The following is a 19537-nucleotide window of genomic DNA, read 5'->3' as shown; positions in this document are numbered from 1 at the left end:
GCTCAGATGTTCCGATGTTCGGTTTAGTTCGTAGTAGGGAATAAAGGATAAAGGAGCAAGATTGCACCCGCGTTGTAAGCTTGTGGTGACGCTTGTCGCTGGATGTTCGCATTCAACTCCCGGGAAAACTTTTTCACTTGATCCACATCCTCATCCTCATCCTCATCCGAGGATTCCGATACCAGTACCACCGAGTAGAGTCCATTCAGTGTCACACCAGTTTCTTTCACTTATCAACCGAGTCGAAGCTTCGCTTCTCCTCCTTTAACTTTATTTCACTTTAGTTTTCTTTCGATCGCTTCCTCGTATCGCCTTTTTTACACTTTTTGACTCAAATTACTTTTTAAGCTTTATCTTTACCCACTTTCGGAAGTTATTAACGAGCTGAGATCTCCCAGATTGAGTACTCGGGAAAACAAGTAACTGAAATTTAGTTAAATTGCTTTATGAGTACCATTACAGTGAAGGTTAACTTGAATTTCAAGGGGTGAATTTTATTTACTACACGGAGAGAAATTTATAGGAACCTTTCCAAAAATTATGGGAATGATTCCTATAATAAAATGATCATTATAGGTATCAATCCTATGCTCATTATGGGAACCATACCCATAATTTATTGGAAGCATTTCTATACAATAATGGAATAGCTTCAATATATTATGGTTATGGTTCCTATAATATTATAGGAATAGTTCCTATAATATTATGGGAATGACACACATAATAATAGAAAAATGTTTATGTTCATAATAATAAAGCAATCACATCAAAAATATAGAGTAATTATTACATATTTTTTTGCTAATAAATTTATTTTTCTAAATAAAAATTGATCTTTCACTAGAGTGAAAAAATTTATTTTTCATAATTTTTATTCACGTGTTTACTTAATCTTAAATTGTTTGTTCCAACTCAGTTATTATTGTGTTAGATAATATTGAAAAATATTGTAGCAATTCTAAAGTTTCTCTAATAAAATAATAGTTTAAAAAAACTAAAAACACGCTTTTTATAGAAAACCAAACTAAAAAATAGAAAATAAATTTAAATTAAGAATAGTGTTAAAAATTTCAATAAATATAAATTAATAATAGTGTAAATAAAAAAAATGTATTTTATTTTAAAAAAAGCGTGGGGTGCTTTTTAAGATATTATCAAAATGATAATCACTCTACTCATATCTGTCAATAAAATATTTATAACTATTGACACCATGCACCTTGCTTCAAAGTGGTCATCGAAGTCACAAATAACTTGAGTTGTAATGATAAATATCTCAATATTATTAGGCATCATCACTATAATATTATGGGAATGGTTACCATAATATTATAGGAATGGTTCCTATAATATTATAGAAACTATTCCTATATATTATGAAAGACATTCCTATATCTTATGGGAATCATGCCGATATTACCGTTATAATTATAGGTATTGTTCCTATAATTATAGGAACCATTCCCATAATTATAGTAACATTTCCCAAAAATTATGGGTACAGTTCCCATAATTTAAGTAATCGCTCCTAAAATGGTATCGGAAAACATTTCATTAAAATTATAGAAATGATTTCCATATTTTTCTCTCCGTGTAGATGATTTTTGAAATTTTTATTTTTAATACTTATACGGAGATTATTATAAATATTGATTTTTATTGAAGAAATTTTTAAATTAATTTTAGGAGGTACTATGGAGTAAATAAATAGAAGTATTCTAAAGATAAAATAAAAAATTTTTTATAAGTTGATAATTTTTGTTTTTATTGTCAATATCAATATTATAAACTTTATCATTAAATATTGGGACAATTAACCAAAAAGCATTATTGCAATTCAAAATTGACATTGTAAATTATATTATCAATTTTGTAACTCCCAAAAACATTGGATTAATAATACGTATAATTAAGACGGTAATAGTTACTATCAGAAAGTATAAAAGTCACCACCCAAGCATCCTCACTAACCATTACATATTACAAATACTTATTAATCATTGTTACACCTAAACTCTTTTAAATCTTATAAATAACTTTATCTTTAAATATAAAATCATATTTTGGTAAAAATCCATTATTTATAATTGAATAAGTTTAATAAAATATAATAGTTGTTTATAACTGACAATTATTTATTGAGACAGTGGATTGTAAAATAAAAAATATTTCGAGTGTTTAAGAAGATGTAATTATTAAGAGTTTAACACTTTTAAAAGAAGACATATTTTATAATTAAATTAATAAGGGTAGATTGGTAATATTCATTTTTATCCAATAATTAACCTGCTGTTGTAATTGTTTATTTATTTAGTTTAGTAAGTGTGATGTTACAATCTAGTGTCTCAACAAAGTCTGTAGTATATAATTAAATCATCAGTATTTAATAGATGTTAAATAATTACAAATGTGCTTTATTTTTTAAATACAATTTTTTAGTTGGAGAGTTTTTAGAATCTTAAATAGGTGGGGGTAGCATCCTTGATAGTATCCTTTACCATTAAAAATAGTAACCATTACCATTTAAATTATAAAGATTACCATTATTTATTTTCAAATCTTCCTTAAATAATTCCTAACAAAAATTATAAAACTAATAATTTTTTTTAAAATTCTTTAATCATTTTAAATTATTAAATAATTGATAGCATAATTTTAAAGAAATTTTTCTTGATTTAATAATTTTTCTTTATTAAATTTTTATAGAAAAACTTAAAATTCACACTGATGGAAGGATTTGTTTATATTTAATATTTATTAACTGTTAATAAATGATTTTTTAACATAGGATTTAATAAATATTAATAAATATTTGTTAACAGTTAACAAATATTTATTAACAGTTAATAAGTAATTTATTAAGTACAATTTATTAACTGTTAGAAAATATTTATTAATGGTCAATGAATATTTGTTAACTTAACAAATATTTATTTAAAATAAAAAACAAAAATAGCTATTTTTGACACAAATAGCAATCATATGACATTGTATATACTGCGATGTCAAGATCATTATTAAAAAATTAATGCCATATTTTTTTTATATATTGTTTCACTTGCAATGTCATATGATACGTGACTGAATATAGTAGTCAGTACTTGTCTCGGATAGCTTAACTGGTAGAGCCCTTGGCGCGTAACCGAGAGATCTGGGTTCGATTCCCAGTCTGGGCTGTCTGATTATTTTTTCAATTACGGAAAAATCCCCACTGAGTAGGTCCCCCCCTTTCCCCTATTCGTTCTTTCCCAACTCCCTTAAAAAAAAAAAAAAAAAAAAAATTTGCTTTAATATGGCGTGTCCCAGAAGTAGCGGACACCATTGAAGCATCTGATAAAAAGAATAATTCTGAGACGAAAAGTCCTTAGCCATTTTTTAATCAGACGCATAGATAATTAATTATTAATCAAAATAATGTCCTTTTATGCGTTAGAGAGAGAGCACCAGTGTCCAGTCAAGTGCGTTCCAAACGAAGACGCTTGCACGTGTGAATGTGTAAGTAAATGTGTGTGACTACGTTAGCTATAGTAGCTAGTTAGTCATACAGTTAGTTGTGTCTTTGTTTGCCACATACTTTACTGGACACTGACGCTCTCTCTCTAACACATAAAGCGACCTTACTTTAATTAATAATTAATTATCTATGCGTCTAATTAAAAAATTGCTAAGGACTTTTCGTCTCAGAATTATTTTTTTCATCAGATGCTACAATGGCGTCCGTTACTTCTGGGACACCCTGTATAAACAAGATATATTAATTTTAAAAAAATTTATCAACTATTGATAAATTATTATTGATAAAAAAATATTAATTTAAATTAAATAAATGAATAAATAATTTCTAAATTAATAGTTAATAAATTCTTCTATCACTGCGGAGATGTTAGTTGTGAAGTCACCCTAACTCGAAGCTAAATATCGCTCACCGAGTTGCTAGAGCAGATCAGAGTCATGCCAGTTGCGTAAGTTAAGCGACGTCTGACGAGGATGCTAATAAGAATATATATATATTAGACGGATGAGGATGAGGGTGAGGAATCTGGTGCTTGTACTGGTTATAGAGACTACACCAGAGGTTTGAGAACGTATACCAGTTTATAAACTATAGGTTTTCGCAGATGAGACTCCAACTAAGTAAACCAGAGACAGGTGCTTCCACAAATCGAGGACCTAAAACTGAATAGCTCCCCTTCGCTATTATATATATTATATATTTCGTGTAAAACTTAATCCTCTGATAGTTAAATCTGGTGTAACGAGGCAAGGTTTAACTTAAGCTCCAAACGCTTTGATCTTTAAATTAGATTTTTAGAGCCGATGTCAAATTTGGAGAGGCGAAAATTATTACGGCCGCGGGACACGCGAGCTCACACTCACATTTTGATAAAATAAAAATAATGATTAAGTGGATGGTGATGTATCGCACGCGTAGGGTGAGTACTCAATCATCCGAGCTCGGTGACAAGTCGCCTGATCAACGTCTTGGATCAACATTTTTATTTGGTCATTATGAAGTTTTCGCGGAATTGTGTCGGGAGTGATTTATTAAGGGTAATTATAAGGTATGGAAGATTTGAAGAAAGTTACCGCACTGATAGAAGGGTTTATTAACTATTAATAATTTAATTTATTTCAAGACACTTATTTAATTTATCAAATTTTAATAAATATTTTTTAACATTCAATAAATATTTATTTGGGAGGAAAGTACATTTATTAATAGTCAGATGATATGGAGATTGCTTACAACAAAAATTATCTTTATAAATTATTTATTTTATTAAGAGAAAAAGAAAAATTTCATCTGCAGGATACATAATTAAGAAATGACCTTGTATTTTGTGAAGTATTGACATTTTTAAAGATATAAGCTCACCCCGGCATTACACTCATCAAAACCTTTCATTTGAGTACCCACATCAATTTTTCATATATTTATATATATATATAAAATATAATATATATATATATATATGTATATATGAAAAATATATCAAAATGCATGTGAGTACTTAAATGAAAGCTATTGATGAGTGTAACATCGAAATGAACTTATATTTTAAAAAAATGTCAATAATTAAGAAATGACCTTGTATCTTGTGAGCTATTGACATTTTTTAAGATATAACTCCATCCCGATGTAACACTCATCGAGACCTTTCATTTGAGTACCCACATCAATTTTTCATATATTTATATATTTATGTATATTATATATATAAATATATGAAAATATATGAAATGCATGTGGGTACTCAAATGAAAGCTTTTGATGAGTGTAACATCGAAATGAGTGTATATCTTGACAAATGTCAATAATTAAGAAGTGACCTCGTATTTGTAAACTATTGACATTTTAAAGTTATAAACTCATTCCTGCATTACACACTCATCGAGACCTTTCATTTGAGTACCCACATCAATTTTTCATATATTTATATATATTATATATATGTATATATTATATATATGTATATATATAAAATATATCAAAAATACAAGTGGGTATTCAAATGAAAGCTCTTGATGAATGCAATATCACGATGAGCTTATATCTTTAAAGTCGTCAATAGTTAAGAAAGTACACCACAATTTAACAAAAGACATTATTTAATAAAGCAAAGTTACCGCACTGATAGAAGGGTTTATTAACTGTTAATAATTTAATTTATTTGAAGATTATTATTTAATTTATTAAATTTTAATAAATATTTTTTAACATTCAATAAATATTTATTAATAGTTAATAAGTATTTATTAATAGTTAACAAATATTTATTAACAGATAATAAATATTGATTAAAGTTAATAAAATCATCGAATATTAAAAAATAATTAAATAATCTGTATAAAATATTACCAAATCGTTTTATCAGTGTCCACTTGTGCTTAAAGTTGGTCCTCTGCATTTTATTCTATATACATAATACAAAATATATACATAGAGTATTATTCATTGAAGGGAACAGGGAATCAGGATGATACGAGTTTCACAAACTCTATTCAACATTTCCGAAATAAAAATTGTTGTTGGCTTCCAGTTTAGCTGCAGTGGGTCTTTGTATTCATACTTCCTACTCATCCCTCATCCTCATATCACAAACCCTGGAAAAAGTCCCTCGCAAAAACCCCAAATAAAACTATATATGAGACAAAAAATAGTTGGTACATATGCCCGAGCCGAGGTACATGAATAACAAAAATATATATATATAAAATAGTGTACTGTGCTATTCGGAAATAGAACCAAAGGACAAATTTAAAATTGACTCCATGTTTAAAACAAGATTCTCGTAAAACAGTTTAGTTTGTCTCTCAAAACTCGGGAATATGTATACAAATCAGTCTAGACATGTGTGAGTACACATCTGTGTTCATCTGTGAATCCGTGAGCATGTAAGTAAACGCTATATATATATTTAGCGTTTTCTTCTAAAAATATCTAGGCTCTTTCTCGTCAGCATGTCCCTCGCTTACGTTGATTTACATTTGCGATCGTCATTATATATCTATCTATGAATATCATCTCGAGTGCCTTAAATATGTGTTTATAAATATATTAAAAAGTGTATTAGATTTTTATTATTATTGTTAATGGGTAGAGAGGAGAAAGTCGAGCCCTTTGGAATTGATAGGCAATACTTCGGTTATTTTAAACATTTTTCTATATATATTTAGAGCGATATTAAGAGTTACATGTGGTGGATAATTAAAAATAAGCTTGGTATGTCGGTACGGGTTTTAGGACACGTTCTATCGTCTATATATATTTTAATTACACGGAAAAATTAGAAAATTATTTTAAAAATATTAAAAAAAATTTTTTTTATAATTATAATTTTTTTTTTAGTTTGAAATGCAATTTTTATATTTTTAGACATGAATTTTTTTTTATTCAAAGCACTCTAGTTAAGAGATATTAATAATTAAAACAATAATTATTGATGAATTTTTATTTTAATTATTTAATGGTATTTTATATTTTTTCTTAAATAAATTTATAAAAAATATGACTTAATAAAAAAATTTTTCTAACCAAATTTACAATAATTTAAATCTTTGTGACTGCCATGATTTGTGAACTATGAATAAATAAAATTTTGCTTTATTAAATAATGAATTCTGTTTAATTGCACTGTACTTTTTTAACTATTGACGATTTTGAAGATATAAGCTCATCGCGATGTTACACTTATCAAGAGCTTTCATTTGAATACCCACATGCATTGTTGATATATTTTTCATATATACATATATATAATATATATTTCAAAAATATAAGCTCATCCCGATGTTACAATCATCAAGAGCTTTCATTTGAGTACCCACTTGCATTTTTTATATATTTTTTATATATACATATATATAATATATATAAATATATGAAAAATTGATGTGGGTACTCAAATGAAAGGTCTCAATGAGTATAATGTCGGGGTGAGCTTATATCTTTGAAAATATCAATAGTTAAGAAGATACAATGTAATTTCTTAATTATTAACATTTTTTAAGATATAAGCTCATCCTGATGTTACACTCATCAAGAGCTTTCATTTGAATACCCACATGCATTTTCATATATTTTTCATATATTTATATATATAATATATATAAATATATGAAAAATTGATGTGGGTACTCAAATGAAAGGTCTCGATGAGTGTAATGCCGAGATGAGCTTATATCTTTAAAAATGTCAATAGTTCACAAGATACAAGGTCATTTCTTAATTATGTATCTCAAAGATAAAACTTTTTTTTTCTCTTAATAATACAGATAATTTATATTCATATTTAACAAAATATTTATTAACTTTTAATAAACACTTATTAACTATTAATAAATATTTATTGAATGTTAAAAAATACTTATTAAAATTCAATAAATTAAATAATTGTCTTCAAATAAACTAAATTATTAATAGTTAATAATCCTTTTATCAGTGTACTGATAAAAAAATAAATATTCTTTAATATATTTTCCATAATTTAATTATTTTATTACAATCAACAATTTTTAATTGTAATTAAATTAGACTTTAATTACAATAAATAGCAATCTAAAATTTCAATTATAAGAATTACAAATACAAACTTATAAATTTCGAAAATCTAATTTCCCAACAATTACCCGAGCAATTAACCCTAATATACATCAAACATATTAATAAACAGCAACTGTTAAATGTAAAGCGTAAATCCCCGGAGACTAAAACTCCGAGCGCTTGTCCCAGTTAATAGCCGTTGAAAATTACGTCCTCAGCATCTGAGGAAAACCGATACAAAGTTTGGATCAAGATGAAAACCCAATAGATACATGTATGTCCTATCGGTGTTTATGCGCTGACTAAGCGGGCACACGCATCATATCTCTCTTGCTCTTTATTGTATCGAGATCGGTTCGGGTCAACTGTTTTTGTTTAAACCGTCTTTTTTATTTAACCTCCACATCTATTAGCCCCCACACATAAAACACACAGACTCTTTCATCAACGGAGCTTGTCAGGGATGCTAAGCACGCAAAAAGCTTCTGCACCCTCGACTAGAGTACATTTTACTGCTCACTCTCTTAACTAACTTTTAGACATACACGTATGTATAGTATATACATATATTTTATTCTCACTTACCAGCTCTTATTTTATTTTTTGCTCAACACACAATTAAACCTCATACTTAATTTATTTTTATTTCTTTGTCTTGACGGTATTTCGGTTATATGTTGCGCAATAACCATTTGCGTAAGGTTCGCTCGTATTCTTCCTGGTAAAAATATATTCTTACATATTCATTATTCTATTTATTATTCGTACACTAACATAATAAAAATTTTATATAATAATTTTTTATTATTATATTCTTAATTATTAATATTATAATTATTTCTTAATATTAATAATTAAGAATTAGTTAGCACTATGTGATTGCCGAGACTTGTGAACTATTAATAAATAATATTTTACTTTATTAAATAATGACTTTTGTTAAATTGCACTGTACTTTCTTAAACATTGACGTTTTTAAAGATATAAGCTCGTCTTGATGTTACACTCATCAAGAGCTTTCATTTGAGTACCCACATGCATTTTCATATATTTTTCATATATAATATATATAAATATATGAAAAATTGATGTGGGTACTCAAATGAAAGGTCTCGATAGGTATAATGTCAGGATAAGCTTATATCTTTAAGAATGTCAATAGTTCTCAAAATACAAGGTCATTTCTTAATTATTGACATTTTTTAAAATATAAACTCATTTCGATGTTACTCTCATCAAGAGCTTTCATTTGAGTACCCACATGCGTTTTCTTATATTTTTCATATATACATATATATTAGGGTAGCGCAAAAAAACCGACTATTTTTTTTTTTTAGTCTCGAGTGAAAAAATGTTAGTTTTTGATTTTTTAAGAGCTCTCTCCAAAGGACAGCTTAAAAAAAAATTTTTAAGATGTCGCTCCAAATTTTTTTAAATTTCAAAAATCGTCAAAAATCGAATTTTTTTTTTTTTATTTTTTTTCTCGTTGAAAGGTTGCTCATAATTTTTTTCAATTTATTAGTGCATTAGTTTAGATTTATTCGAGCGACCTTTTACTATTCAAATTAAAATTCCATACATTTTTTTTTTTTATTTAGTACAATAATCGATAAAAATACATCACGAGATGAACTAAAAATCAAGCACAACATAGAAAATATAATTTTTTTTTAATTTAATAATTTTATTTAATCAACTGCCAGACGTGGGTTCGAATCCCAAGCTGGTCTTAGAAACCAGCTTGGTTGAGATTTGACCTTGCCGCGTAGGTTAAGATTTTTTCAAACCAAAAAGACCCCAACGTACTACTCCCATCACTTAAAGTCGGCGATATGACTAATTGAAGAAAAAAAAAAAAAATTATAAGCGACCTTTCAAAATTTAAATTTTGAACTAAAACTTTCAGAAACTTATTTTTTTTGGTCTATAAAATCATACCGTAACGAGAAAAAAAATTAAAAAAAAAAAAAATTCGATTTTTGACGATTTTTGAAATTTTAAAAAATTTGGAGTGACCTCTTAAAAATTTTTTTTCAAGCTGTCCTTTGGTGAGGGCTCTTAAAACATTAAAAACTAATATTTTTTCACTCAAGACTCAAAAAAAAAAAATAGTCGATTTTTTTGCGCCACCCTAATATATATATAAATATATAAAATATATGAAAAATTGATGTGGGTACTCAAATGAAAGGTCTCGATGAGTGTAACATCGGAATGAGCTGATATCTTTAAAAATGTCAATAGCTTACAAGATACAAGGTCATCTCGTAATTATGGTAAATTTCATTGGACTTTCTTAACTTTTGGCTTTTTTAAAGATATAAGCTCATCCCGATGTTACATTCATCAAGATCTTTGATTTGAGTACCCACATCAATTTTTCATATATTTTATATATTTATATATATGTATATATGAAAAATATATCAAAATGCATGTGGGTACTCAAATGAAAGCTCTCGATAAGTGTAACGTCGGAATGAGCTTATATAGTAAAAAATGTCAATAGTTTGCAAAATACAAGCTCATTTCTTAATTATGTATCTAGAGATAGAGCATTTTCGAATGCAGCTTAAATATCTATCATCATAAATTGACTATGATACGAAACCTTGAAAAGGCACAAATTCAATTCAAGACCTTTGCAATGACACTAAATTTTACATTTCAGATTATTATTAAATTCTTTTATAAGCTTATAAAGTATTTTACAAAAATTACCTAATGTAATTTAATTAAATTTTAATTTATTAACACAAAAATTAAGGTGATTTATCAACCAAAATAGTTAATTTTATAAATTTACTTATCGTAAATCAAGCAAAAAAAATTTTTTTACGTGTTTTCTTTTTGGTTCAAAATTGATTAATTAAATCAAGTTAATTTTTTGTTAGTGTACAAAAAAAATATTTAATTCAAAATTTAACTTAAAAAAACACTTTTTAAATTAAAATTCAATAATTTTATTTTCCAGAAGTACTTAACGGAATCTGCAACGCTAACAAAGAAGAGGAGAGGCGACGAAAAGGTATTAATCACAAATAATTAACTCCGCCATCAAAATGCGACACTAGCCAGATAAAACTGATTAAATCTAAGCCTAAATTTTGGAAAAATATAGAGAGAAGGAGTTGGATATCTAAAAGATTGTAAGATAAAAAAATGAAAAATAAACATAAGAATTGTGGATTTGTTCTCAGGTGGAGGTTACCATGAACTGTATAACGGTGTCGTCTGCAACGACACTATCCTCGCGACCGGTGTCTTCAGCTCGAAGGAGCTTTGGATGCTTTCAAAAGGTACGACGGTGTCCAAACAAATTAGATACTTTTTACATAATTAGCCAATAAAGTCACTTGTGATGAAAAATTTACGGATAAATTTCTTCTTGTTTAAACTCTAATCTTTTTAAACTCTTAATGGATGCTTTCGAAAGGTAATTTATTTTAGATAGGTCTCAATACCTTTTGAAAGTATCCACGACCTTTTACAATTATTATTTATCTTTAAAAAATAATTAATTAATTATTACCGTACAAAAAACAGAAAATTTTAATTTTTATCAATTAAGTTACTTTTTAAAAATTTGTGGAATGAAAATAAATTTTTTAGTTAGCTAAAGGAATCTTCAGGGGTTATACGAACTTAACTTATTATTTTTTTATAATTCATAAAACTTTTTCAAGCCTTCAGGAATTGTTTTATTAAAAATTTTTTATAGTTCTAAAAAAAATTACAAAAAAAATTATTCAATGCATTCTCTAAAATTTTTTATGCACAATTAGAATTCTTAAAAAAATCTTTTTTTTTAATTTTTTTAGAAATTTAATATCAATCGAACAAATATTTTTAAAGTTATACTTATATTTATAAACTTTAAACTTCTTTTTCTCAAAACTGTATTTTCAAAGTCGGTGAGCAAGATTTATCAAAAACACCCGAACCGATCAGTCTCTAATTTTTACCCAATTTTCTTAACTATATTCTCCAGCAATTGATCCAAGGATTAATAATTCCGCTATAAATACTTTTTTTATAAACAATTAAAGGCTAAAATTTTCATCGAAAACGATAATTTTTTTGACAAGCTTTAACTTCGTTAAAAATAGATATTTTCATTCTTCCTTCGATTAATCCCTAGGTAATATCTTATATTAGCGGAATTTTTTTGGATTTTTGAATTTCGATGATTCTAACTGATATTGTGCTCACCGCAAGTAACCTTTTTTAGAGAACCTTCCGGAGATCTTTTACAGAAGCTACAAAAATAATTATTTGTAAAAAAATAACTTATTAATAAAGTTAGCGACTACTACATGTCTAAAAATTTTCATATTAATAAATAAAAAATGTTCTTCAGAAAAAATGATTAAAAAATCCCTTTTTTTCGGCATCCTAAGTGCGCTAAACCTCTTAGATAATTTCTCGCCATTGAATTTTATTATTAATTTAAATAGAAAAATTTATTGAATTTTTTTAAATAAAAAATTTAAAATATTTCTAAATGACTCATTTTTTTTTTAATAAACACTAAAAGAAAAACAAGTAGTTAATTTTTTTTTATAATAAATAGGCCGTGAATTTTCTCTTAAATCACAAATTAAAAATTTTTAATAAAATTAAAACAATTAATAACTTGCATTTAACCAAACCCTCTGTCAAAACTAAAAAAAGAACCGAAAAAAATCTATCTCTAATTTTTACTCAATTTTCTTAACTATATTTTCCAGCAATTGATCCAAGGATTAATAATTCCGCTAAATACTTTTTTTTATAAACAATTAAAGGCTAAAATTTTCATCGAAAATCGATAATTTTTTTTTCAAGCTTTAACTTTGTTAAAAATAGATATTTTCATTCTTCCTTCGATTAATCCCTAGGTAATATCTTATATTAGCGGAATTTTTTTGGATTTTTGAATTTCGATGATTCAAACTGATATCGTGCTCACCGCAAGTAACCTTTTTTAAAGAACCTTCCGGAGATCTTTTACAGAAGCTACAAAAATAATTATTTGTAAAAAAATAACTTATTAATAAAGTTAGTGATTACTTTATGCACTGATAGAAAGATTTAGTACGGAGTACTAAACTGATTTAGTAACAAAATTTTTATTCATTTATTTGGGAGAAACAAATATTTTGTACCCATTAATAATATTTGTTACAGTTTAATAAATGATTTCTTCATATGAACGAAGCCTTATTATATGGAAATAAATATTTAGTTGCACCAAATAATATTTAGTAACAGGTACTAAATATTTCTTTGGCAAGTTTTGTCAGTAGATGGCTATGCTTTAATTCCAATGTTTATGTTATAAACTTAGATTATTTTATTCAGCTCGATTTTGGGAGATTTATTAAACCTTTAAAAACACACCCCGTGTAAAAATGATATGATATCATTATGACGCTCATAATGAATATCATAATGAATCTCATATTTTGACACTAATATGAGATTCATACAAAAGCCATATCAATACATTTGAAACCTGTAATAAGTAAAATACTTATGGAAACGAATTTTTTTTAACTAGATTATAAAATTTTTATTTTTCTTGTTGGAGAAAGAAAATTTCTAATAATTTGATTATGTTTTATTATAAAATTTGATCTACACGGATCGGTCACATGGGGATTCGTGACCAATCCATAGTGACAAACGCATAATTTCATACTGAAGTCATAATAGTATCTGCGTAAACTCATGATGGAATCAGGCTGAAATTTTTCAAATTCATCATGATATTGTAATGATATTGTTGCCTTTTATTCATAATTCAAGAAAAAAAATTTTTTTTACTGTTGGAAATTCGTTAGGATAGTATCTCCATGATGATATTAACATTATTTCATTATGAAATCATAATGATATTAAATTGAATTCAAAGTTTAATGGTAATGATGGTCATATCTGCATAAAATCATAATGATATTTTTAGTCTTTTTAAATCGTGATATAAAGTTATTGAGTCATAACTATATACAGGAAATAATGCAAAATAATTAAATTAAAGAAATTTTTAGGACGATATAAATTGTTTTCAAAATAAAAAATAATTATCTTAAGACGAAAAAAATTTTTCAGTTAAAAATTTTTTTTAAACCAAGATAGTCAATGTTTTTCTAAATATTCTTCCAAGTTAAAAAAATCAAGGAGGAAAGTTAAGTAGTTCAACAGTATAGTGCATGATAAAAATACTGTTTTTCTCAATTGTTATACATTTCCTCTGATTAACAGAAAAAATTAAAATTTTACTAATCTACTTAAGAAAGATTCGTTCTCACATGTATTTTACTTATTACGGGTTTCCAAAGTATTGATATGGCTCATATATGAATCTCATATTAGTGCCAAAATATGAGATTCATTATGATATTTATTATGAGCTTCATAATGATATCATATCATTTTTACACGGGACTTACTCCCAATAAATATCTTCTATTGCACGCCTCATAAGCGAAGCGTTGAGGTTGTGCTCTACTCTCGACATTATAAAAAAAGCAGTTTTCTCGAAACTGAAATTGATTTTTTGTTATTTATATCGCACTTACAGATTAATATGAGTACACTTATATCAAGTCAAATAATTTGTCAGGCACATAAAATTTATTTCAATAACAATTTTTTTATTTAACATAGTAAGTAATAACATTAAACATAATCTTTTCTGGACGTCCGTGTATGGATGGGTGTATGTGGCAGGGAAATTGGTCGAAAAAATGATCGTACCGGAATAATTTTTTTTTTATTATCTAAAGTAATACACGACAGATTTTCTTAATTAATATGAGCATTCAATTCACTGTCGTTAAATTATTATTTAAAAAAAACTAATTTATGACTGTGGATTTTATTGTATATCTATCTATACATTTTATTATAGTATTTTTTTTCCTCACCTCAGAGTTATGGCGCCACTAACCATAGCAGAGCTATCTGTTTTTTATTATTTTGCTTTTTATCATTTATTTTAATTAATTTTATTGTGAAAAATGAGATTATGAGGCGTGCACTTTTGGATTTTCCAAACTTTTTATGTCTTTTCTCAGTGGAGTTTAGTTTACATTTTTTAATTTGTTTATTATTGATATGTTAAAAATTTGTTTAATTTTAAATTTTATACATGTCTCGAACAAAAAAATATAATTTAATGAGATTCTTTTCTTTATAATACCTTATATTTTTACTTAAAATTATTTATTCTAATTATTTTTATTTATTTTAAATTAAAAAGTTAGGCTACTCGCTAAAATTAGCTAAAAAATTAATTTATTTGATACCAATAAACGATTTATTGAGTACTAATAAATCATTTGTTAAATACTACTAAATATTTATTTGGTGGAATTAAATGCGCTTTAATAAACGATTTAGTACCTAGTACTAAATATTTGGTAATGAAAAGTTTGCTACTAAATCAATTAGTATCTGTTACTAAATCTTATTAAATAGAACTAAATCCTTCTATCAGTGTGTCTAAAAATCTTCATATTAATAAATAAAAAAGTTTCTTCAGCAAAAATAATTAAAAAATCCCTTTTTTTGGTCTTCTAAGCGCGTATAACCCCTTAAGTACAGTAATTAAATAGGGCAAATAATGTATTGTTGATTGTATGAGTAAGAATTGATGTTAAATTATTTTAAACGTCTGAATGCAAGTAAGAAAGCTTCTACTTGACTCGAGGCTCGGTAACAACGCGTACGCATACGTAAACGTGTGCTAGCTATATATTATTATTACAAATGTATACATATATATATATATATATATATGTACTGCAGATTAGTATGCAACCCGTTTATATTTATAGAAACTAACAATGCTCGAAGTAACTTTGTTCATGTTAGCTTCCAAATCTAAAAGACTCGTGATATTAAATGTGCGATGTTATTACGTTGTTTGTTATATTTTTTGTTACCGAGTTGGTTGTTTTTTATTTTTACATTTTTTTGATATTTATATTTTAGTGAAGTAATTTCAAAAAATTTATATTACTTTTATTTTATAAAAGTTTATTAATAAAAATAGCGCAAAAGGAATGAATATTCATGAATGTATGAAGGTATGAATATATATAGAGTGGTAAATGTAGATGTAATGTGTGACGTGTGATGTGTAATGTTTAATGTAAGAGGGGAGTGTGTGGATAATATGATTTGTTGAGAATAAAGTTAAGCTTCAGGTGGAACGAAAAATAATGCAGCGTAATGCGTGTACGTCTGGTTTCAGCGTCCATACTGCATGACCTCAGCGACATGCAGCCTCAAATAAACGCGATCAAAATAGAGCACCCGCCGTACTACTGCAGCAGCTATACCCCTCCTTCCGCGGCGTCCGCCGCGGATCATGCTCAGCCCGCGGCTAGCTTCAGTAAGCTTATGTTTTTTATTTATATTTTTTTTTATTTTATTGTTGTTAGAATTCTATTTTATTCATTTAAAAATTAATAGTTATTATTATAATTATTATTATTGCTGTAATAAATAATTAAAATACACTAACAACAAAATTAATTAACTGTACTTTCTCAAATATTGACGTATTTAAAGATATAAGCTCATCCTGATGTTACACTCATCAAGAGCTTTGATTTGAGTACCCACATGCATTTTTCATATATTTTATATATTTAATATATATGATATTTATAAAATATATGAAAAGTACATGTGGGTACTCAAATAAAAGGTCTCGATGAGTGGAACATCAGAATGGACTTATATTTACGAAAATGTTAAGAATTAAGAAATGACTTGCATTTTGTTAACTACTGATGTTTTTAACGATATAAGCTCATTCCGATGTTACACTCATCAAGAGCTTTCATTTGAGTACCCACATGCATTTTCTTATATTTTTCATATATTCATATATATAAATATATAAAATATATGAAAAATTGATGTGGGTACTCAAATGAAAGGTCTCGATGAGTGTAATGTCGGGGAGAGCTTATATCTTTAATAATGTTAATAGTTCACAAGATACAAGGTCATTTTTTAATTATTGACATTTTTTAAAATATAAGTGCATTTCGATGTTACACTCATCAAGAGCTTTCATTTGAGTACACACATGCACTTTTCATATATTTTATATATTTGATATATATGATATTTATAAAATATATGAAAAGTGCATGTGGGTACTTAAATGAAAGATCTCGATGAGTGTAACATCAGAATGGACTTATATTTACGAAAATGTTAAGAATTAAGGAATGACTGTTGCATTTTGTTAACTACTGATGTTTTTAACGATATAAGCTCATTCCGATGTAACACTCATCAAGAGCTTTCATTTGAGTACCCACATCAATTTTTCATATATTTATTTATATATATATATATATATATATATATATATATATATATATATATATATATATATATAAAATATATGAAAAATTTATGTGGGTACTCAAATGAAAGGTCTCGATGAGTATAATGTCGTAGTGAGCTTGTATCTTCAAAAATATCAGTAATAGACAAGATACAAGATCATTTCTTAATTATTGATGTTTTTAAAGATGTAAGCTCATCCCAGTGTTTTACTCATCAAGAGCTTTTATTTGAGTATCCACATGCATTTTCATACATTTTTCACATATACATATATATAAATATATATAATATATGAAAAATTGATGTGGGTACTCAAATGAAAGGTCTCGATGAGGGTAATGTTGAAATGAGCTTATATCTTCAAAAATGTCAATAGTTCACAAGATACAAGGTCATTTCTTAATTATGTATCTAGCGATAGAGCATTTTCTAATGCAGCCTAAATACTTATCATAATAAATTATGATCATAAAAATTCTCTTAATAATAATATAATAATAATAATAATAATAACAATAATAATAATAATAATAAAGTTTAATTAAACATGATTAAAAGTTTTTTATTAAAAAAAAAATAATTAAAACAATTAAAGGTCCACCACCAGTACACCAGCTTATAAGGAACGACAAGACTGACAAAGCACCAACGGTATCAGTATCAAGCGCCCCAAGTTTTTCACCGGTCCTCAGGCCCGAAGACGGCCACCGTGGAATCGATTCACCTCACTCTCAAACAGGTATTTACAATTATAATTATTAATTATAAATAATATATTAATCAAACAAAATTTATACAATCACATCCCAAAGGTACATTGAACCGCGCAACGGCAACAAATAAGTGACAATGTATTTTCAATACAAAAATAATAATAATAATAATTAAAATTTTTTATATAATTGAAACAAAATTATCCATACACTTTTTGGTATTGAAACTAAACATCAGATATTTTCTTTAATTATTATTATTATTTTTTTTTTGGTTTCATTAATAACAAAAAATAATACACACCCTTTATGTTTCTCTTCCGTCTCTCTTCCAATTGATTTCGTCCACAATGATAATAAAAACAATTATCCAGTGTGCGATAAACCCACTCTGAGCTAGGCATCGCTTACGGAAAAAATATAATTGGAAAAATAACAGTTTTTAGAGTAAAGAGAGCTCCTTTTTAGAAAAAACTAAAATAATTACACTTTACATTGTAATAATTGAGAGTATATTTTATAATAGTATAATTTGAATGTATTTTTAGCTGGATGAAAGTTTTAACTAAAAGTTACTTATTATTTTTAAAGTTATTTGTTGATAAATTAATAGTTAAAAAAGTTAATTATAATAGTTGATAAAAAAGAATTTTGGATAAAAATTTTGAAGTTGTCTACTTAAAATTGTTTTTTTCCAAATTTAGAAAACTTTTTTTTTTAATAAAAAAGTTACTGATAAAAATTTCAATTTATTCAGCTAAGAAATAAAATTGTTTAAAATATGAAACAAATTAATTTATTATTACAATGTAGCTGATTTTCTTTCAACAGAAAATTTTCCTCTCAGTGTATCTTGTAATAATGCAAAGACAATTGTAAATACCTAATTTTACAACTTGGAATGTATTTTAAGTTGGATGAAAGTTTTAACTAGAAGTTACTTATTATTTTTGAAGTTATTTATTGATAAATTAATAGTTAATAACTTAAACTTTAAAATTTTCGATTTATCGGTGATGAATTTTTTAATTTTATCAGAATAAATGTATTCTCAATTGTAAGAATAAGATTTAAAGTGTCAGCTACTAATTATCGATAATAACAAATATACTGTGAATTATTACAGCTGAGCCTGTAATTCGAGAAACTCTCAAGCTCAATTATCGAAATGTAAATAATTAATACGAAAAATGACAGCGTGAGTTATTAAATGTGAGAACGAAATTAAAAGGTTTGAACCTTTTACTATTATAAAATGTCATAGGTTTTTAATGAAACTAGTTGGTATATGTCTCAGAAATAATGTAATTTTTACAGTATTACACTGGAGAGACTCGCTATTTAAAACTGCAATAAATCCTATTTATAAATGAAATTAGTCCACTTATATTTTTTCCGTGTTGTCTCTAGTTAATTAATT

At 26.3% G+C, this 19537-nt stretch overlaps 1 protein-coding gene across 7 annotated transcripts in view; it reads left to right on the top strand.

Moving 5' to 3' along the window:
- The window catches only part of LOC123264387 (nuclear factor 1 X-type), an 84664-nt gene that overhangs the window by 44552 nt on the left and 20575 nt on the right, over positions 1-19537 (top strand). For 6 of the 7 annotated variants that reach the window (XM_044727667.1, XM_044727668.1, XM_044727669.1 and 3 more), the window contains exons 5-8: positions 11022-11075; positions 11248-11346; positions 16290-16430; positions 18000-18143. In XM_044727667.1, the coding sequence (XP_044583602.1) occupies positions 11022-11075; positions 11248-11346; positions 16290-16430; positions 18000-18143 (438 nt within the window). The remainder of the gene's footprint in view (positions 1-11021; positions 11076-11247; positions 11347-16289; positions 16431-17999; positions 18144-19537) is intronic. The other variant, XM_044727670.1, reaches the window with a different exon arrangement.

This window comes from Cotesia glomerata, linkage group LG4 (assembly GCF_020080835.1).
Source record: "Cotesia glomerata isolate CgM1 linkage group LG4, MPM_Cglom_v2.3, whole genome shotgun sequence".
NCBI classification, from domain to species: domain Eukaryota; kingdom Metazoa; phylum Arthropoda; class Insecta; order Hymenoptera; family Braconidae; genus Cotesia; species Cotesia glomerata.
This window is presented reverse-complemented; position numbering and strand designations above follow the sequence as displayed.